This window comes from Nothoprocta perdicaria, unplaced genomic scaffold (assembly GCF_003342845.1).
Source record: "Nothoprocta perdicaria isolate Ctin4 unplaced genomic scaffold, notPer1 scaffold_294, whole genome shotgun sequence".
NCBI classification, from domain to species: Eukaryota; Metazoa; Chordata; class Aves; order Tinamiformes; family Tinamidae; genus Nothoprocta; species Nothoprocta perdicaria.
In genome coordinates, this window is record NW_020455526.1 from 762,833 (window position 1) to 784,931 (window position 22,099).

Consider the following 22,099-nt stretch of genomic DNA (forward strand, 5'->3'; position numbering starts at 1 on the left):
GGAGAAGGGGATGGGGGGGCGATAGAAAGCAACTAACCGGCGCTGTTACATAATGCGGGCTGTTTTTAAACCGCGGCTTCCGGTGTGACTATGGAAACCCTCGGATTATGTAAATACCGACTGCCGAGCCTGCGATTTACCGCTTCCCGTTCCCCCCCCGCCCCGGGAATTAGCCGCTGTTCACGTGCAAAAATAACAAAAATGGGGCGGCGGGCGCCGGGCGGCGGCGCGGGGCCGCGCGCGCGCTCCCCGCGCCGAGCGGCAGCGCGAGTTTTAGTTTCCCTGCAGCCAAACACCTGTTATTCGCGTGTAACCCAGTGGCACGGCATGGAAAAGGTTGTGCGCGCAGCTGTGCTGCCCGTCTCGGTTCAGGTTTTGTTAATCTTGCGCCGTGCCGGCTTAGTGATTCCTGCCAGGCGCTGCTTATCGGCACGCGATGTGCTCCCCCACCAACCCCGCTCCCTGTCCCGTGTGTTTTTGTTTTCTAGCGAGCTATTGGCAGAAGGCGCTACGACGAGAACGAGGACCTCTCGGATGTGGAGGAAATCGTCAGCATCAGGAGTTTCAATTTGGAGGAGAAATTAAAGAGTAAAACGTATCGCGGGGATTTCGTGCGTGCCATGGACGGGAAAGGTAACGGGCGGCCCGGCGGGTGCTCGGGAATGTCGCCAAGGCGGCAGCAGCCCCAGCCCCCACGTAGCCCCGGGGGATTCCTGCCCCCTGCGGAATCCAGGAGCTTTCCCAAAGGATGCAATGGATGAGCCCGTTCTCCCGGCTCACAGCGTTTAGAGTCAATGAGTGCTTTGTGCTTGTGCCCTCTGCTAARTTGTGCCCAGCCCGGTTTGCGCGGGGGACTTAAATTCCGCGGCGCGAGCGGCGGCCGGGCCGGGGCCAGGAGCCCGCCGGGTCACCTGCATTTACCGCCCGCATTTACCGGCACCGTCATTTACCGGGACACGGGATCCCCAGGGAAAAGGGTCCCCCCTCCCGAGGGCCGCGCGCGCCGGCTCCTTTGGGCTCTAATCCCCGTGAATTGGTGCTAGCTGCGGAACTGCTAATCTCCTCTGGAGTATTTCCTTTTATTTATTTATTTATTATTTTTTTATTTTTTTCTCCCTAGGCTTGGTTTTGCATGAGCATTTTAAGCCTCTCTTAGAGAAGATAACGTGGTGGAGCAATTAAATACCTCCCTTATTTAGGAAGTTATTTGCTTAGGAGATAAGCTCCACCCTGACCCCTCTTCCTCCAAACAAAAACACCTATTTAATTATTTTTAGTTCTAAATGTTAATTAATTTTCCAGAAAACGGTTGCATTTTACCCTCTTTTCCCTCATACTCTAGTGATTGCCATTGCTACTTGCTAACTATAGCACGAGCCGCAGTTTTCCTGGCTCAGCAGCTCTAAAATCTTTTGGTAGCTTTCTCCTTTCTGGGAACTTGAAAATAAATGAGTGTCTTTTGTTATTTTGTTGTGGTCTGTGTCTGCTTTGTTCAACCCCGCAAGGGATTTAAATGCTTTGTTGGGCCATTATAAAGAAAGGGCCTGTCTCCTTATTTGCTCTGCACTTATTTTTACTATTGGTTATTTTTTTTTCTATAAATCCTGAAGTTGGAATTGAGTCTAGGCAAAACAATGACAGCGTTTGGGAAGAATAAAAAAGTCAGGTTATATGAACACATGGAATTGGTTGAGTGATTTATTTATTTATTTTCCATGCCCTTGTTCTCAATGATAACTCCTCTTTGAATTTTTTTGCCAGGAATGTGGGCTGGAGGTTTCTTCAGAGGTGCTATAAAGCTGTGATGTGATTTTTGGCTTTAATTGCCATTTGTCATAGCTGCTTGTTCTCTAGTTTGCTGGGCTGTGTTTCTGCCTCTGCTGCTTCTACCCATGTTGTTCCTGAAGTGCATTATCTGTTTACTCTGTCTTGGATGAGAGGGTCCTTAAAAATAAGGAGGGGGGCAGGAAACCTGTGGTTTATTTACTTGCTTAACTAAAGCCAGAAGTCTTCCTTCCCCACGTGTATTCATAGTAAAAGAGTTTTCTAACAGAGAAGAACTTATTTGGTAACCTTAGTTTACCCGAGTATTAATTACAGAAACTTTATTGCTACTATTCTGAAGTTAAGTGCATTTTAAATGTTTCAGTAAACCGATAATTACTGTTCTCTGATTTGGTAAGTCTAGGGAGTAATATTATATCTGTAATAATCATAACTGCTAACTGAATACAGTGAGGGAAAAGCTGTAAAGGGAGAGGGGGAAATACATGCCTAGGCCCAGGAGCTTAGCCTCCTTTTTTATTTATACCAGTATATATTTTTATAGTAAGAAATACTATAGATATAAGTTTGTCTAGGGAGATCCATGAGAAAGATGGACCTTGGTGACTGAATTTTGGAGAAGTTAAACTGATTGCATATGCAAAAATATAATACGTAGGGTGCACAGTTTGTGAGTGTTGTGGCTTAATCACTAGAGAGTTAAACAGTGTTTTTCTGTATTGCATGGAGGTATACAAGATTGGCTCTCCTTTAAGAAAGAAGGCATCACAGAACCCCAAAACGCTACGTGGCCTCCGCAATATTTTAATATTTTGTTGGCTCTCTGCATCAGAGTGCCCCGAATGGGCCATGAGACTTGGGTGGGCACCTCTCGCCCAAAGGGCTGCTCTGTAACCTCTGCCCTAGGCATGAAGACCTCACGTTGCATCAAAGTCCTGCGTTTAGAAATGCTCACGAGGGGCCAATGTGCGACAACTTCAAAACGTAGCAATGCGGATTCTGGTCCCCGTTAAAATAGCAAACTTCATGAACTCTCTCTTTTTTTTCTTTTAATTTTCCTCCTCTTAAAAAAAAAAAAAAAAAAAAAAAAACCCTTTTGTGTGTGCTATACTATAACTTGCACAGCTTTTTCCTTTTTGCCATTCTTTGTATGTGCCAGAAACTGTAGGATTTCTACATATCAGCTCCCGCAGAGTTAGGCTTCTGATTAATTACAAAAAGAATGTGATCTGTTGAAAGTAATGGGATCCTTCACATAAAAAAAAGCRTTCAAAGAATCAGGGCATTGGCTTATATTCAAATAATGCTCACAAAAAAAGCTTTCCTTTCCCTCCTCCCCTCTCTAAATATAAATAGGTAGCTTAGCCTAAACGTTAGCCTAACACTAGCAGCCCGCTTTAGGGTACTTTAGTTAGAATTATCTTTTAACTGCTGACTTGGTATTTCATTACAACCTGATGTTTCAGCCCAGGCCTTAATTGACAAACTGTGACTGGGTTCTGGTTTATGTGCATCAGTGAACAGGAAAAATAGGGAGCAGCTGGGAGAGCCGTGTCCATCAGGGAGTTTCTGCTTTGGACCTAAAATATGCAATCTCTTTATATTTTTGCCCAAGTGATAGTTCTTTGGTGAAAAGGGGAAAATGGAGAGCAATTGGAGAACATGAAAGATGAGGTGCCAGGGTCTTTCTAATTGATTTTTTTTCTCTKATCTCAACAGATTTTACTTTTGAGTATGTGCAAAGAGAAGCTTTGAGAGTTCCCCTCATCTTCAGAGATAAGGATGGACTGGGAATTAAGTAAGTTGCAACTGAATCTTGTTGATTAATAAGTATTTTTGTAAAAAAAAGTTGATGCTTTGCACTTGTATATGGTATTTATTTTGATGATCTCAAAATTTATTGCAATTAATAAGACTGTGAGTACCCTTGTAAGAAGAAGKTTTTTTTTTTTCCCCTCTTTATAAGCAAGCAGCTAATGAGACCTATAAGAGTTAAATGCATTCAGTGTTGTTCTACACAGTCAAAAATAAGTCTGTGATAAAAGTCTGGAGCAAAATTCAAGGGTTCTGGCTTCCAGTCCACACTGTAATGACAGAACAACCTCCCTTAAACTTTTGACTTCCTAATTGTTTTCTGTTATAGGTGCAATAGCTAATGCRGCCTGCCTTTTACCAAATGTCTCTTCTGAAGGCTGTAGCTTTGTAAATGTTTAATTTATAGCTAAAAGATGGTATTATTATGGTCTTTTTGAGGTTGCATTTTATTATATCTATTCATAAAGGATTTGTTATTTTGTTAAATTSCTGATTGGAAGTTGTATTGTTTTTTGTCTTAGTTACAGCTAAGACAGCTCCTGTAACTTAGTTACAGCTCCTGTAACTATTTTTCATAGAAGTTACAGTGTCTAAAAGATTTAAATGATATATTTCATCAGTCACRTAACACACAGCTTGGCTAAATGTTTTCGGATGCTTCTGGTGATTATGTCTGTGTGACTATTACTGTATGAAAGATGGAAAATGAAAGCACAAAGTTCCTTGCTCAGTTTCAGCTGGAAGGCTTAAAGTTTGAAGTGGCAAGTCCCAGGAAATTAATAATTAGCCATAAAAAAAAAAAAAAGCCATTTCAATTGATTTAATGTGAATGAGAGAGAAGGTTTGGTTCTGGGGAGCACAAGTGCTTTTCTGAGTGAGAAAGAGAAGATGGGAGACTCTTATGCAGCCAGAGGTCTTTGGACAGGTTTTATTGGGCTCCCTGACTGCAGTTACACCCACCGAGTGCTTGTACATTGCCACTGTATGTGCGTGTGTAGCCATCATCCGAGGCCGAGATTCTTTTACTTTAGCAGGAGCTTTGTCATGTTCAGCAAATTCCTGCTCACCTGTGTGCTCTACGCTAACTCAGTCAACTTGCCAKCCTGGTTCCTCACTTCCTCTCAGCCTCCAGCTGTTGTTCCCTCCTTGGATGTTTTTTCCTGTTGTTTTAGAATCTCTATTTTTTCTGGCCCTCCCTCTGGCTCCTCTGCTCAACTTGACAGAGATTTGTTTSTTGTTGGATGTTGTTGCTACTCTCTCTGCTCAGTACATCTCTTCAAGAGAGGCTCCCCTAGCAGGAATCTCCTGAAGGACACATCTACTGTGGAAAATCCCAGCTCCCACAGGTGCTCTCCCAGGATGCCTTTCTTTTACTCTGCTGTTTCCAAAGGTCAGGCAATAAAAGCTTCAAGGACTTGTTCTGGAAGAAACCATTGCCCTTCCCTGCAAGAAGGGAGTTATTGGGWAGCAGGGAGAGTAGGACTCGGACTCGTTCTGAAGTGCACTGGCTCTGGCACCTCATGGGTGTGATTGATCAAAGCACCGATCCAACCTGTTGTGTGTCCTTGTTAATACTGGTGGCTGCTGGGATCACCGGGAGCCTGAAGGACAAACAAGAGACTTTGGGCACCATCTGCGAGCCTTAGCGTTCTCACAGCATCAGAACAGGTATCTGTTCTTCAGCACAAGTGAAGTGCAGCTGTTAGTGCCTCCGTCTTCTCTCTTCATGGTACTGTCTGCATGTTGAGCTTGGTGTGGGAAAGCCTGTGCACCTGAAAGGGAGCAAAATGTACATCTTCTGTAGCACTCACTGTCAGTCCTAGCAGCCACATCTTCCCCGTGGGTATGAGGAAGCTCCCAAGTTCCTCACCCGACAAGAAGAAAGCCGTGAGGGGAGTATTTCAGCTTTTACTGCGTCAACGCTGCCAGCCCAGCTAGTGCTCCGTCCCTGGGGGCATCTGGACGTGACAGTTTGTGCCGTGGATATAAACGCCACTGGCTTTGGATTCTCCATCCTGAAGAACAGAGCTTTATTGGAGCTGGATGTTGAGCATCACAGCTCGGGTACCAGCGTATTCCCTGCAGTTGCRGTGCTGCCTCCAGAGCTCAGGCTGCTGATGATAGGCCAGGTCCTCCAGGAAGATTCCCTGATTCCTGGTGTCTCTGTCTGCAAGATATAATCTGTCTTTCTCTTGACAGCTGATTATTCAGGATTCTGTGATGAGGCAGTTTTACCTTAGCCATTTTGGCACTCAGATTTCAGCTCACATCATCCTTTGCTCCCCTGTTGTTTCTGTGCTTGCGATCTGGAGAGCTGCCACCTGGCACCTCCCTCCACTCTCACTTCGCTGCAGGCCTTGGCTGCAGCTTCCTAGTATGACAGTGACTTTCAGAGAGTCAGTTTTGGTCTTTCTTTATCTATTGGTTCAGCAACTCCCCTCCAGCTAGTGGTATTTTGTGAGGAGCTCAATGTGTTTCTTGATTCATGTGTCACTTTTTTTTTCCCCAGAATGTGGGTTTTTAGCTGTATTCACAGGCAGCCTCCTAGTCTTCTTGGAAGTCACCAGTAATTGTGCTTAAGACCTTGGAGAAGATGAGGGCTTGGGCTGTGTACCCATCCTGCCTGTGCCCATGAGCAACGTGTAGAGGCAGACCAGGTTGTCAATGACTGTGTTTTGCTGAAGCAGAAACAGTCTCACATGCTTCCATGTATATACATATACAGCATGAATGAGCATGCCCAAAGACGAGTGTAAAAAAACAGAGTGCCTTTCTCTGTAAGCATTAACAAAGCTGTCAAATAGTTTTTTAAATCATGTTGGAAGTGGAGAAGTAGCAGAAAAGACCGAATGCCGCCTGATTTTTGCTCTTGGAGTTTTGCAGAGTTGACAATAGCATAATACAGCCTTTGAATTCTGATCTGGATTGTGAAGAGATGGAAGGGGGTAAATACTAATCCACAGGAATTTTTGGAGTCATTTTCCTGACTGTCACACTCGCAGGCTTTGCAAATTGAAGGAGAATATCTGTTTCAATTTGCTGTGACGAGCTTAAAATAGTCTCCTAAGCCAGGCTTGAGTAGCTTTTTTGTTTGCTACCAACTGCTGCTATCCTTGTAAGGCCAATCTGACATCTTCCCTTTCCTGTGCTGTTTCCTTCTCCCTTCCACACCTCATGTGCAGCTTCTTCCAGTAGGYGGGATTTGCTGTCAGAAAAGAAAAAGAGAGTAAAACTAAGGAGGATATTTTTGAGCAGTATCCAGTAATAGTGGRAGCAAATTATTTCTGATACATGAGTTTTAGATGGTCCCTGCACAGGATCACTGGAATTCTTCATTTCACAGTTAGTTGGGCAAATTGTTCTGATATTTCCATTCTCTTCTGAATCACTGAATAATGGCTGCTGTAGTGGAGTAAAATACTAGAATTTATAGATAGTAATCTTACAGGAAATTCCATGCTTTAATCTTTTTATTTAAATGAGCACAAGTTGTTAATTTGATGTGGTAAAGGAATTGTACGTTCTTGGGAGTAGATGTCTCCAGAGTAAGAGGATGTTGGAAGTAAATTTTATGCATGTTTTAAATGACAAGTGAAATGCATGGGCAAGCTTTGATATTTGGTACTCTAAAACAGCATGATTTAATTCTACTCGTATTTGCTCTTACACGTATCTACCCAGAATAACTGGCATGTAAGACATAGGTTTTGTGGGTGTGCAGGTAAATAAATGTGTGTTGTACTGAGCAAAATCAAAAYAGTGCTGGCCCCTGCCTGGGGCATTACCTTCCTAATTAATTAACTGCTCTGAAACCATCAGAACCTTCAGCCTCATTATCCTGACATCTACCCACTGCTCTGGACTCCAGAGGAGGTGGCTAGGAAAGAAGTCCTTCCTAGCAATCCTGTCCCTTGTCCAGGGCAGGCTGCATTTATTGTAGTTTGGAAGGCTGGGTCATTCGCAGGGAGGTGGGAAGCCCTTTGAGATGCCTTCAAAGCYGTTGTGCATGAGCAGGGTAGGGTCTTCCAGCGGCGCTCGCTGCTGAGCGGCCAGCTCGTGTCTGCTCCCCAACGGCACGGCTGCCCCGTGGCCCTGCTGTGACTGGGGGTGCTGCAAAGCGGCAAGAAAGGAGGTGGCTGAGGAGAAAAAAAAAAATTAACAAATGAAGCTTTGAAAATTGCTTACGTGCAGGTTTCTGACCACAGAGAGTGAGCTTGGGAAGATGTCTCTCTTGTGTGAGCTGCAGCCCTCTTGCCTTGTGTTAGATCTGTGCTCCCCCAAGCTGCTGCTCGAATAAGGGGCTGCTTTGGAGGATCCACGAGCGCTTCATGAACTCTGAGCTTGCTGAGACAACGTGAGAACGCTGAAGCTCTGCTCAGATACAGGCAGTAGAAATTTCAGAGACTTTTCTGTGCAAGCGGAGAGGGGATTGGTTCTGTTGCTGAACCTCATGGCTATAACTTCTGCCACAATGTTGTAGGTAGGGTGACTGTTGCTGGCTGTTTTGATATATTTTTGATATATTTTTGATATATTCAAAAAGCAGGGATATGCCAGGTGTGCTTTCCCAGTGTGATGTGTAATTTTATTGTTAAGGAGGATTATTTTCTTTCAGTTTGAGTAACGTTCATTGCCAGCTGCTCCTGGAGTTCTCAGACTGGATTTGCTTATATGCTCCTGGGTTAGGGTTGTTGCCTTTTTTCTTTTTTTTCACATCTGTATTTAAAAAAAATCTAATTGTTACATATGTCTGGCCATAAAACACAAGTGCTTTAATTTGAAGATGAGCCTTGCACGTTCTTGCTGCCCCAAGCAGTTCCTCCTTTCCCTCCCCATGACTCGGCAGCGCTTGGCTAAAACCAAGAGCTTGAGTGAACGCRGGAGGTCACCAGATTCAGAGTGGCTCCTTGCAGCGCGGGAGGGAATTCCAGAGCGCTGGGGCCCTCGCAGCTACGGGAGAGATGGGAGGGATGGCGAGACCTAACAAAAGATCCTGTCCAGCCTCTGCATCCCACCGGGGAAGGTGATAAGGATGAAAGTAAACGGGCAAACAAAACTTGGCAAGCGGTTCTCTCGAGATCTAGGCATGACACGAAATGTATCTTTACTTTTCAGTGTTTTCTCAGGAATAAAACGTGGCCTATGAGCTGAATAACTTCTTTCTTTAAAGTGTGTGTTTTTCAAAATTGCTTTTTGAGCAGAAGCAAGTTGTTTATCTCCAAGCCACAGCAGTGCAAGGGGGTCAGAACCACTGAGCTAGTGGTTCCAACTGAGTGTTCTTGATTGAGATTCTGTAGTTAATTTTCATGCCCCGAAGATGTGAGGTGTGAAATATTCTCACTGAGATGTAGAGGACCAACTTAATCCTCTGCTGCTTTTGCTTTACTCTTCTGTCATTTCTGTATGTTGTGGAATTTTATTCTTTCCTCACGTTTGAAATTCACACGTGTTACAGTATTGCATAATTACAGTGAAACCTAAATTATTGTCTGTACTGGGGGCAATGTTATGGAGCATGATTGGTTTGCTGATGCCAGCCTATCCAAATTAGCGCTAAGTGAATTGGCTTCAGTGAGAATTTCCCTACCCCCTAAATACAGTCAAGTTGTTTTCCACAGGGATGTTGCTAGAAATAGTGTTTTAAACCCAGGGACTCTAATTCATAATCTTCAGGTTTTTATTTTCAAGCTGTGAATCCGGCATAGATGATGTGACTTCGACCCTGTGTTTATCATTTTGCTTAGAAATGAAATCCCTACCTTGGGGAATGCRTGTGGGGCAGGAGCATTTGCAGAGCCCTTGGGGTGGCTTAGAAGGAATGGGCAATGAAACTTGGGGATTTCTTGAAATCACCCCCAGCCCCTTCCCTTCCCTCCTATTCCACGGAGTGTAGAAAACTTTTGCTAGAGAGTGCTTGAAAAAACACCTTTTTTCCTCCTCTTTTATGAGCAGAGGGACCTTTGTGCACTTGCCAATACAAAGATGTTATGTATGTCATTAAAAATTACACTGGCCACACTTCACTGAGGCCTTGCTCCATTCCCCTACTGCTTTATGGACAAAGAGCACTATACCTTTATGTCTTTTATTATGGTAACGAAAGTGTTCCCATACTTATCGTGACAGTATTTAACGTTGCTTTCTTTGCTAATTATAGAATGCCTGACCCGGATTTCACCGTCAGAGATGTGAAGCTATTAGTGGGTAAGTTATTTTGAATGCACTGGATTAACTCTATAGAGAACTGAATTGCTTTGAAATACTTGCCCAGTTGTGTTGGTAGACATTTGTGATAACTCGCAGAATGTGAYGGAAGGCACGGAGAGGCAATTTGTAAATTAAAAAGGCTGGGAGAGCCCTAATTAGTCGTCGTGCTGACCAGGCTCTGATCTCATGCGGGATAATTGGCCATTTGAAGCGGGCCGAATGCTTTGGCTCTTAACAGGTGTCCTACACCCACTTTTGTGGTCTAGGAAAGCGGCTGTTTTATTGATGGAGTTGGTAGGGGCTTTATCTCTTGCAGAGCATCTGTTTGTGGTGGGAGCCTCTCACCCCGGGCCTGGGCTCCCCTCCTGCCCCCCCAGTGCGGGGCCAGGTCAGTGCCTTGAGGAGAGGCTGCCGGGAGAGACGGAGCACAGAGCTCTGCAAACTGCCCCGCCGCCTCGAGAGCAGGCACCGTGTCCTCATCCGAGTGCCAGAGGTGTCACCTTTTTGATAAAACACAAAACAGATAAACAGTGTCAGCAGTTATCAAGTATTCCAGAGCAAATTTTGTAAAAGATTTTTTAAATCTCTATTAAACTTTGTATGTTGAATGCTTGAAAAATAATCTTTTACTTAAGATGGATGTGTTATTTTTCATTTGTCTGAAATTGTTATTCCGTGTTAATGTACTTGGTTAAGGAGTAGCTGTGGAGCTTGTTTTAGTGGGCAGTTTTGTTAACTTCTCTGTAAAGTACTGCAGTTTAGCTGCCTTTCTTGCATTTAGAATTTATTAGTATTATTTAGCTGGTGGCTATTAGTATTATTTACCTAGTGGCAAGATTCTTTTAATCCAATTGTTGCACTCTAAAAGAAGAATTWTTGCAACGTTGTTGACATTATTACTCCTTAGGAATGCCAAGTCTGAAAAAGATCTAGTTAAGCAAAATGAGGGGGAGGAACTCGGGCCTCAGCTCTGTTCAGTCGGGGTTATCTGTGGAGAAGGGGTTATCTCTGCTAATCCTTCCTTCACAAACACAGCTTGGCAATGTTGCTTAATTTACGATTATTTATAAGTTTTTTTTGGAAAAAAAAAAGGTTCTTTAGTAGAAAATGGTAGAGAAGTGGGGTAGGAAGCGTTTCGTAGCATTTTTGGTGGTCAATCTGTAGTTAAAACAGGAAATCATACGAGGGTATCTGGAAGCCCTTGTCAGATTTATGGAATCCTAAACACTTGCATGTGCCTGGTTGTAGGTACTGAATCCATTCCTCTTGCTATGGGAGAAGCCCAATGCATTTGCTTTTTAATTATCAGGCTGCTGTTTGCATTTTTCTGTGAATTTTCTCTTTTTTCTTTTGTTATTTTTTTGGTCTCTGAAGCGGCCTTAGGATCTGACTCCGAGATGTTTTGGAGCAGTGCAGTGTTGCATAACAACATTGTTTTTCCTGTAAAAGAGTCAAAGTGTGGGAGTTGCGTTTCCTCAAGATTGATGTTCCTGGAATTATTAGGGGGTGGAGATTCTTATGTGCATGGCCAGCGAAGCAGGAGGATATTGATAAATAAAAACAGATGTATAAAACAATGGAGTAGAAATAACAATCATAATGAACTTGGAGATTAGCTTCCATGCACAGTTTCTCCCAGCCGGTTCAGCAGTCTGTGCACATGCACCAGGCCAGACAGGCACGTTGGACATCCTTCTTTTTATTGTGTTTGGACAATCTGCCTTTAGAATCACTGTCCTGAACCTGTAATTTAGTTATGAACACTGTCACCTGATGTCTTTTTTTTTTTTTAATACAATTGATTGCTTCTGGCATAGCAGGTGGAAAATTTGATTCAAAACAATTCTAAAATATTTAGGCAATTGACAGTAAGTTATCTGGAAATCCACTGCTTTTATGGAATATAGTTTCTGCCACTGGAATTTGTACCCTATGTAAGGGTCACATTCAGACTTGAAGGATATGAAYGCAATTCCCATGCCTATGCCTAATTTCTAAGTGATGTAGATCAATAAGATGTTATTAACATCTGTTGTTTTCCTGGCATTTTTGGGCAGCCTTCTCAGATAAGCTACAGGTAGCTGCGTTTCTGAAATGAGGTGTCTTCAAAACATTGTGTGTTGTTGAAACTGGAAGGGGAATGATGTTTGGCAAATGTGAAATGCAGTGATCATAACTCTCCCCATTTGAATGTGCGTGGGATTCAGTAGGTAGAGAATATGGTTTGAGAAATGTTGTGTTCTGTGCAAAGGTGTTTCTTTTTTTTAAGTGCTCATCATTATAGTATGCAGACGCTATTTAAACCTATCATTTGTTCTCTTTCTCCCTAGAATTGGGGGGAATCATGTTTGTTAGGGTGTTCGGAAGATTGAGCTGCTTTTATATATATATATGCTTTTATATATATAAACTGCATACATTTTAGAGGAAGTTACTGAATCTTTGCTCTCAGGTTATTCTGTAATCTTTGCCTTCTCTTTATAACATAATTGTTAAATCATCTTCAGAGCAGGACAGCTGTAAGTCACACGGAAATAATTACATTTGGATGCCCATTTTATTTTTAATTTCRCTTTGAAAACTTCAGCGTGTGGGGATAATAAGGGGAGGGGAAACACAGTTTATTCATCAGTGCTAATGCTTACTTGGATTTTGTTGATTAGGTTTTTAAAGAAGCAGTTTTTGACAATATTTTTCCAGCAATCCAGAGAAGTGTTACGATTGTTCGCTAGGTTTTTGACTTCCAGGAATTCTTTTTAAAGGGCAGATACCAGCTGTAATTTACTCTAATGTTTATGCTTTATTCAGTATCACACATGAATATGCATGACTCTTCATCTGTGTGTAATATATGTGAGCAAAGCACTCCTCCAGTACAGTAGCTTTGCTTTAAAGGACAGCCGCTTAAAGTGTGCAGTTGGAGCGATAGTTACAGCTAAACTTCTGACTCCCACCTCCATACCAGAGAGATCCTGGATTTTCTTTAAATCTAAACCAGTGGATTAATTTCAACTGGATTAATTTCAATGGCTGCGAGCCAGGAGTGCAAATAGGGAAGGGGAGAGGAATTAGTGGCTTACTTGGGAACTCGAGACAGCTCTCAAAGGAGGAAAAAATCTGTTGTAATCTAATAACTATTAGGCTTTATAACTTCATCCTTGAGGTGGATTTGAGTATTAATTCTGAAAGACAGAACGTCGTCGTCGTCTCATCATAAACCGACGTAAAATTTGGMTAAGAGGGTCACTGGCCCTCCTGCGTTTCCTTATTAAACTTTCCGTGCAGGTACTTGGAGTGCTGTCGTGCAGGCCCAGGCTGCCAGGCTAGTGCCCTGTTGGATTTAGTACCTGCACGGGGCTGTGCAAAGAAGGGCACTGCAGTAGCTAGTAGGTACTGGGYCTTTTTTTATTATTCCAGCCCAGAGGAGTCAGAGATGGAGAGAAAACGAAAAGCTTGAGCCTCCAACACGCTGCTCAAGTGCTTCGTCTGCTCCTGACTGAATCATAGGACCCTTAAGGTTGGAAGGGACCTCTAAAGATCGTCTAGTCCAACCTCCCTGCACGTGCAGGGTCACCTAGAGCATGTGGCACAGGATTGCATCCAAGTGGGTATTTATATATACGTATATATACACACACACACACATATTATTATATATAGTTATATATATATGAATGCAGGGCATGTGCTTCACTCTGATATCAGAAAGCCAAAACATTCTCTGTTCTGTTTTGATTTTTATATATATATATATATATATATATAATTCTTTGTGCATCATATAATCTGAGGGAAAAAAAAATGGAGCACCGAGTAGTTTTAGAACCTATGAATAAAGGAGGAAAAAGAGGAAGCGTGAATGTGTGCATCAGTGTGAGCTCCCTTTCTTTCTCTTTGACTTCTTTTTAGTGATTCCCATGGGTCAGCATTGATTGAGTTTAAAAGAGTTTCTGCTTTTCTCTGGCATCTGCAGTGTCTCACCCTTTGACTTGTAATTGATGCCTGCCCTGCCTTTATCTCCCCGGGTCGTCACAGGAAGGTCAGGAAATCTCAGGGTAGCTGGGGAGTCCGCGCGCGAGCGCGGTGTCGTTTGCTAGGCAGGAGAAGCCAGGCTGGGTTGCTTTAATTTTTTATTTCTCAACTGAGCCCCTTTAGTGTGCTTGCTGTTTATCACTGTTGGATCCCAGTGTTTCCACGCAGGCAATCCTGGATGAACTGGAGAGCTCCTGCTGATCCCCATAACGTGTTCCTCACCTCTCCGTAGGCGGAGGAGGTCCGGGTCAGAAGGAGCTTGGAGCGCGAGGCCATGGATGCACCGTGGAGCCCAGCTTGCCAGGAGAGGCTAGTGGTGAAGGAAGAGATTGCAAAACACATTGAGGATTTTGAGAAAGAAAAGAGACTTCTGGTTATTGTGATCCCTGGGCTGAAGAGGTTAAAGTTGTGACCGCAGCGGGCGCTTCTGTGGCCTGGCGCCGTTGTCCTATAGACCTCCCCATAGGTGCTGGGCGTTGTGTCRCTGGGAGCAGGGCGCGTGCAGCACCGTCCGTGGGGTGCTCTGACAACCGAAATAAACCCACTGACTGGTTTTGGTTTTTTTCTTTACCTTACTAAAGGTTTATTAATAAGATTTAAAAATAAGTGTAGAAGCAGGGACGAATGTATCATTAATCACTTTTTTTTTTTTTTTTTTTCTGTTAAAATCTGGTGTTGTAGAACAGACCTTAATCCTTCCGCAGGTCAAAAATGTTTGGTTCCCTTCTGGTTGCTGGTTCTTTTCACTGACTGCGCTGAAAGGCTCTATTGCTTTTGGCTTAAAGATCCAAGGGAAGTTGAAAGCAACAAAGCTGTTAAATGTGACAAAATCGGTGCGTTGAGGTATGGCATTAAAAAGTAGACAGGACAAAGCTTTGCAAACTCTTGCAAAGAACAATGTCCTCTTTGGCCCTGGGAGGTGATGGACAAGATGGGACCAATAGATCATTTCAATATTTGATTTCTGTGATTCTGTCAAGTCTTTGAAGACCTGGCTGCAGCCTTTGATCTCCAAGACAAAGAGTAAAAGGGAAGCCAAGCCCCTCCATGCATCTCTTTGCTTTCTTTGCTGCAGCAGCTGAAGAGACACCTGATTATCACTGTGTTTTGCCCCTCTCATTTGGCATTTGAAATGCCAAAAAAGAGGAGAAAGAAAAAAAGGGTCAAAAATTTCAGTTGCCAATTGAGTGTTTAAAGAAATATATGAGAATGTCTCTGCCCCAACAGTGAGTTTATAATCATGGTGTCAATGGGAAAAGATAATAGAGTGGATTACATCATTAAATCACGAACATTTGCAATGGAAAAGAAAATGTTTAAATAGAGGGGTTTGGCCTTGCAAGCTCGGGTCAGACTTCCCTTGTGCCTGCTGACAAGTGTCTGTTCTGTGAGAGATGCTCTGTTCTGTCTGCCCCCCGATAAATCTTTCAGTCGCTGTGTGGACAAGAAGTGAAGGCGTCGCTTGCCCTGCTGAAGTGAATGAGGTTTTKCTGACAGCAGTGGAAGGAGAATCGGGGCTGCGGAGACGGGTGCCTTGGTCCTCAATGTCCACAGGGAGAGGCCAAAGCGAGGCCGCCCTGGGAGCTGATCCATTGTGATTGAACACGTGTGCTGCTCTAGTCCCCAGGAACTCCCGATGAGAACTTAACGGTCCCTTACAGAAAGGCTGTAACTCCCCTAATTCATACAGCCCTGCTTTTGGATATATGTGATCATGAAAGGGGAATGGAGAGAGGCAAAGAGTTTATGCACACATTAGGTAAATGATTCTTCTGGATTTATAAAATGTGTAAGATTTAGTTAGAAGTGTGTGTATATATACTCTATATGAGGTATGTATAATTAGAAGTGTATATATATATTTTGTATAATGTGTGTGTGTATATATGTTTATATACACACATGTAATCTTTAGCGTTTGGTCAAGGCTCCTAAGCCCTATCCCCACAAAGGGAAACTTGTGGCGCTGGCTGCAGGTCGGGTGCATGAAGGTGAGAGCAGAGATGTGGAAGGGAGAGGGAACGTGGCACAGCTCCTCGGTCATGCAATAGCACGGTAATTTCCAAGCTGGCTCTGCAAATGCCTTCAGCTTTTGCTAATCGGGAAAGCTGGAAGSCAACCAGGTAGTGCTCTGTGGGTAGCTGCTTCCTAGTGATTTTTGGTTCGTTCCTCCTGTGTTTCCTCCCCCTCTTCAGTTGATCTTGTCTGAAAATTGTATCGTGGTTGAATTCATGTCAGCCTCCAAAGCACATTGCGAGACTCATAATGTGGTCTGCAGGCAGACTGGGGAGACCTGGTCTTAAACAAGCGCCCCATCCTCTGAGAGGGACACAAAAGAGGGACAAAGCAAGGACATGCTGCCGTGCGGGATACTTCCCATCCTGCCTGCTGACTAGGGACCCAGGATTGCCTTTTTTTCTGATCGGCATTGCTCCGTTTGTTTCAAGGAAGTTGTGAAATTGGAGACCGAGAGAAGGAGTTGGGAGGGAGGCTCGTTAGGGAAACTTTGCTGTAAGGAGTGGTTCCCAAAATGAAGCAGACGGCTCAAAGGAAGTGCAGCAGTCTGCCCTCACACGCATCCTGCTCTTGATGAAGACGGATGGTCCCCCTGTGTAGGGATTGGCGCCGTGAATGAGAGMGCCACGTTGGGAAGAGCAGAAGACCCAAGGCAGGAGCCATTAGCTGCTGTGTCTGCAGGAGTCCTGCGTGCAGGGACTCGCTCTGTGCTAGTGTCCAAATAATTTCTGATTCACAACCTTCTGGATCAGACTTTTCCAAGACAGTCTTGCAAACCAACTCAGTAATGACAGGAAGATCAATGTACTGATCTGCAAGCGGTGCCAAGAGGGCTTGACCGGCGGCTCTTGCTTTTTCTCATGCAATGTGCCAGGTCTTTGTGGCAGTGTTTGCACGTGCTGCCGCATATGCTGATGAGGCAAAGTAAGGTGATTTCTGAGCAGTTCCTGATCCCTGGGTGCTCAGGCCTAGGAGGAATTGCAGCTGCTGCTCACAAGATGCAAGTGGCAAAACTGTGGAACTGTGCTGCGTTGTCTCATGGGCAGAATTAAAATTAGCAACTAGACTTCAGCATTTGAATGGCTGGTTTCAAGCGAAGGTTACCTTAGTGATTTTCCTAGAAGCTGAGGCTTCCATCTAATTTGTCAAAAACTGAAGCAGTTTGTAGCTTAAGCAACCGATCTTTTGGGACTCTGCTGGTTTCATAGACATCCACTGRCATTAAGGTGGAGCAGGAGCATTTGAAGTGGGAATCTCTCTGTGTTAAAGCAGTTTGCAGAACCTCCAGGGGTGCTGCTGCATTTGACACCCACTGCTTTGTGCCTCTGAAACAGGGTGGTGCTTAGGGAAAAGAGGAAAAGCTGCAGCCTGTGACGTTTGCAGGGACTGTGTGGCATTCCCGGCATTCCTGCTGCGCTCCGGGTCCCCTGTTCCTAGGATTTGTGGAGCTGGGCTGGGAGGCAGGGAGCTGCCTCAGCTTAAAAATATTAAACCTCATCACTTTCTTGATTCCTGGTGAACAGTTTGCATCGTGAAGCCAGGGCCTGGGGCACACAGAGGTGAACACTTATTCAGGGGTGCTGACAGACCAAAAGAGACCCTTGTCCCCTGAATTCCCGTGTGCTACTCTAGTTGCAGGAGCATCTTCTCTGTCATCTAAACTGGCATCTAGTTTTTGCAGTTGCTGCCTATTACGTGTCCTGGTCTTGTGTCTCCAACYTGTGTGCTGCCCCTGGCTCTTGGGTTGTTGCCATATGGGTTAAACRGGTCTAAACTGGTGTCCTGGTTGTCCTCTCGCTGCTCCTGGCCCTGCTTCGCTCCTCGTGTGCATTGGCTTCGCTCTGATCCTGCACCGATGGCTCCAAGGTGCCGTGGCAGGAGCCCAACCCTCCCTCCCTCCTCGCACTGGAAGATTTTTCTCCCTTCCTGTTGCTTTCACTCTCAGCACCAACTGCTGCTGGGCTGAAACAGGACTGAGCTGAAGCCTTCTACCTATGTTGTGTCTAGGAAGGCTGTGCCTTGGAAGAGCTTCCTGAGCGAGTCTTGGCCCAGGTTTAGGCTCTTTTGCAGTAAAATTAATGAAGTGTATGGAGGGTTTGTAGTATACTCCCTTTTCATGCTTTTTTTCCCCCTCCTTCTCCTTGGAAATAAAAATGAAGTGTTACAACACTCACCTGTGTTTAGCTTGTCTGCTCGCTTGCCATCTTGGAAACGGAGCCATTTCTATTTTTAGAGCTGTGCTTCCTGTTTGATCTGCCTGTAAATTTGTCCTTTGCTTAAYACAGTAAACTCCTAAGGGATCTTAGGAGTGAAACAGGGACAGTTTTGTAAAAAACAGTGATGTTTGCATCCGGATATGAACACCAGCAAATCCCCCTTTGAATGGATGTTTTAACAAGTATTAAACGTCTCAAAAGAATGTACTCCCWTCGTGTCCAAACATGAAAGTGGGACTGAATTGATGTGTTGATGTGGTCACTTGTCTTCTCAAAGCCTTGCCTACAAGTGGGTTTGTAAAGGAATTATCTGCCTGGGAAAACTAGCTGGAATAGCTAGCTTGGAATAACYCCTCATAATCACAACTCTGGAATCACAACTCTGTTTTAATTCATTCAAGAAGAGCTGTCTTATTCCAGAGAAATAGCACTCATAAGTATCATAAATATTCCATGATATCTGTTATGCTTTAGCATGATAATTTACCTTAATCCAAGATTACCTTTGGTGTAGTTATGCCTTTGCCTAAAATATATTAATGTCTGTGTGATCTGGAGGTCTGCAGGCCTCACGACTAGATACGCTCCAAGATGCCCTAGCTGGGACTTGGATGCTAGGGGTGTGTTGTGGTTGCCAATCCTTTGCCAAAGAATGTTTYAATACCAGTCCAGACCAGAGCCGCAATGCTCTGATACATTCCCACATTACTGAATAATTCTGCTGCACAACTTGGAGGGTTTATTCCATTTCCTAGCGGCCAAGAATCAGGAAACCAAGGCTATAATCTGTCTCCCTGTGGTCTATTGATGCCATTTCATGACACAGAAAGGCCACTCTGACAGAGAACAGAGCTCTTCCCTTCCCAGAGATTTTTGGCCCCCTGCTCAGGCCTGCTTAGGATCCAGCAGTCTCTCCTCTCCTCCTGGGYCAGCTTTGCTGCTTGTCCGACCCCTCAGGAAGCTCACTGAGTCTGTTCCATCAACAGAAAASGAAGCCATCCTGCAAGTCACCCACCAGAAAAAGGCAAATATTTTCCTGACATTTTAGTGAGCTGCCCTTGCTTACCCCAAGGCTGGAGGAGCTCCAGGGATGAAGCAAGAGAAGGGCAGGTTGCCCAGGCGGGAGCAGGTAAGAGCAGGGGAGCTGAGACCTTCCAGGGAGCAGCTCTTGGGTCATCTCAGCCACCCCCAGGCCTCTCCCCAGCTCCTTCCCTGCTCCCGGGTGCCAAGTGCCTGGGGCAGAGCTCCACTTTTGTCCCAGCCATCGATACTGCTGTGGGGCACCACAAGTGGCACAGCTTGGGATTTGCAATGTAAAGAAGGCCATAAAAGCTCAAATGCCCTGTCCACCTTTGGGGTGTGGTCCCTCATCAGGAGCAGCTTTCTGAGAAAGAAAAGGAGGAGAGATTGCACTGATGCCATCAGTGTGTCTTTGTGCTCGCTCTGGAGGTGATAAAGGCCTCCAATCTGTGCTCCTGCCAGATGAGATGTCCCTTAAAGAAACCCACATTCCTCTAGGGCAAGAGGAACTGGCCCCAAAATGAAGCACCAAAAATTCCATGGGAACTTCAGGAAAAAATTATTGACAGTGAGGGTGACAAGACCTGGAACAGGCTGCCCAGAGAGGCTGTGGAGTCTCCTTCTCTGGAGATCTTCCACACCCGCCTGGATGCAGCCTGTGCCCTGTGCAGGGGTTGGACTAGATGATCTCCAAAGGTCCCTTCCAACCTTAAGGATTCTGTGGTTTAGCTTTGGTAGGTTCCTTAGTGTGCAAAACTGATTTACTCTTGATAGCATAGAATGAAGTAATACCTCTATAAAATACTGCTGTAAAAATGGCCATTAATTATTTTGTAGACTTTCTTCTGTATTATATCTGTTTCTATTGAATATTTCATTTTGAAACATTTTAGGAAAGGAGTAGTGTTCTTAAAATCGATTTGATAACCAAATAAAACGTTAAGTTAGTAAAGYTGCATCCTTTTCCACTTTCCTTAGGCCTGTATTATTTTCCTATTGGAAGTTACTGGAATGCTGCCAGTTGGGTTCCAAACCTGTAGTATGGTTATACTATAGGTTGGTGTATTTGGATACCACATAAAACAGTAAGGAAAGGTAAAAGCTTTTTGCGTGTGTATTGAAACATTTTTCTTTGTACATTTTTCRCTGGCTGCAACTTAGCTCAAAGATTTACTGTAAATTGCCAGTTATGTTTTGGATAAGTGTAAACACATTAATTGGCTCTATAGGGTGACATCAACACATTTTCTTTTTGCCTTAGGCCTCCTTCTTTAGGCTAGTCCTGCAATGCTAAGGCTTCATAAGCCTTTTTGCTGGCTCAGGCTCTTCCTAGAGTCRTGCTCTCAGTGCCCTCCCTTTTGTTGCCTGAAGAAGCTGATACCGCAGGTTATTGCAGCRTGGCAGTTTCGTAATGAATGATAAAGGTCCCCGCTGGCTTTACGTGTCCATCCCAAGGAAAGAACTGAAACCCGCTGCAAAGGCCGGTGTCCCGCAGGCAGCAGGGGCTGGGGACGAGTGGCAGGGCCCGGGCATGTACTGGATGGGAAGAGGAAGGGCAGGGAATGGCAAAGCAAGAGATGGATGCTCGGGAATATGGGGGTTGTGGAGGGGGAGACTCTGCTTTCCATGAGGAGAGCTACTAATGTGGGAGCGGTGGCAGCGGCCGGACCCGGCCTGTCCTTCCATCCCATTGTTCTTCATTGCCCTCTGCTGGCTCTGGCAGCCAGGGGATGTTGCCTTTCCCTTGTGCTGGGCCTGACGTCCAGGGATGCCCTGAAGAGCTTCCCTTCTGCCCAAAATCACATCCTTCCCATCCATGTGGGRTATCCCAATGCGCTCTGATGTGCAGCAGGAGAACATGCATTTTTCAGCTCTGGTGGGATTAGCTGGGATGGAAGTCAACACCTCAATCTTTAGGTACATTTAACCCACTGGTGAAACTGGCAGATCTCCTAGGACTCCGACATAAATCCCACCTTATAAAGCTAAAATATTTTTCACAGAAGAAAGCATAAAGACTAGCAGGGTCCCGTGGGCATTTTCTAACCTGGTTCTGCTGCGTGAAAGGTTGTTCTGTAGCTGGAGGTGCCCTCTCCTTCTGCAGGTGCAGCTCCCACTCTGCTGCAAGGAGGTAAAATAACTTCCACAGTAGCCTCATCCTCTGAACAGGCAAGTTTTAGACCTGTATAATATAATATATAATAATATATAGTCTCTGTACTCGAGAAGGTATTTTTGCAAGTTTAAGGTTGATCTGYTGGAAGCTGGGCTACATGGTCTTCCTTAGACCTTTAAAAGGGGGAGCARTTGTTATATGTGCTATTTCCTTACCTTAATTCTAATGTGAATTTCATTAACAGGTGCATCAGAGTGATCCGATTGCTGTTTTCTTTTAAGCTTGTAAATGGAGCAGTTGCAAAGCAGCTCTTCCTGATTGCTTTTAGTTTCTGCAACTTCTGCCATCTCTGCCCCTCTCCCCTCCTTGCTTTTGCCTGCTCCCCGTGTCGAAGATGGGGCCTGGCTGGTTCCTTAGTTACTGCTTCGTGCTGGAGGAGCAGGCAGCCTTAGGAGAGGAAGGTTGTGCTTTCTTCTCGAGGTGGTAAAATCCCCCTCATGAACCTCAGCATTCCAGCTTTGTCCTGACCCTGCTTTCCATCTGCCGTGGCAGAGGCTCCATCGGGCAGTTCGTGGCAGCGTGGGGGCCGGGAGCTGGGCARCAGAAAGGGCAGATGAAGTAAAATGCACCGGGAGATTGTTGGATTGGCGTAGGTGTCGCAGCCGGACACGTCATTTTGGAGCCCCACTTTGCTGCTTGCCCTGCTTCCCCATCAGGGTGGTACCTGGCTGGCTCCTAGGACAAGCAGCACAAGAGCTGGGTCTTTTTTTTTTTTCTTTTTTTTTCAGGACAGAAAAGAGAGGGAAAAAAAATAAAAGAAAAAAGAGAAGAAGCTGGCGGTAAGCCAGCGAGGAAGTGGGCAGCGAGCTGAGGCTGCCAACCTGTAATTGCA

At 44.8% G+C, this 22,099-nt stretch overlaps 1 protein-coding gene across 1 annotated transcript in view; it reads left to right on the plus strand.

Moving 5' to 3' along the window:
• Window positions 1–288: 288 nt before the first annotated feature.
• Window positions 289–22,099, plus strand: part of LOC112949404 (lysine-specific demethylase 2B-like) — a gene marked incomplete at its 3' end in the record, with an annotated part of 52,448 nt that continues 30,637 nt past the window's right edge. The window contains exons 1-4 of the mRNA XM_026041798.1: window positions 289–336; window positions 489–633; window positions 3,505–3,583; window positions 9,758–9,804. Of these exons, the coding sequence (XP_025897583.1) occupies window positions 328–336; window positions 489–633; window positions 3,505–3,583; window positions 9,758–9,804 (280 nt within the window). The remainder of the gene's footprint in view (window positions 337–488; window positions 634–3,504; window positions 3,584–9,757; window positions 9,805–22,099) is intronic.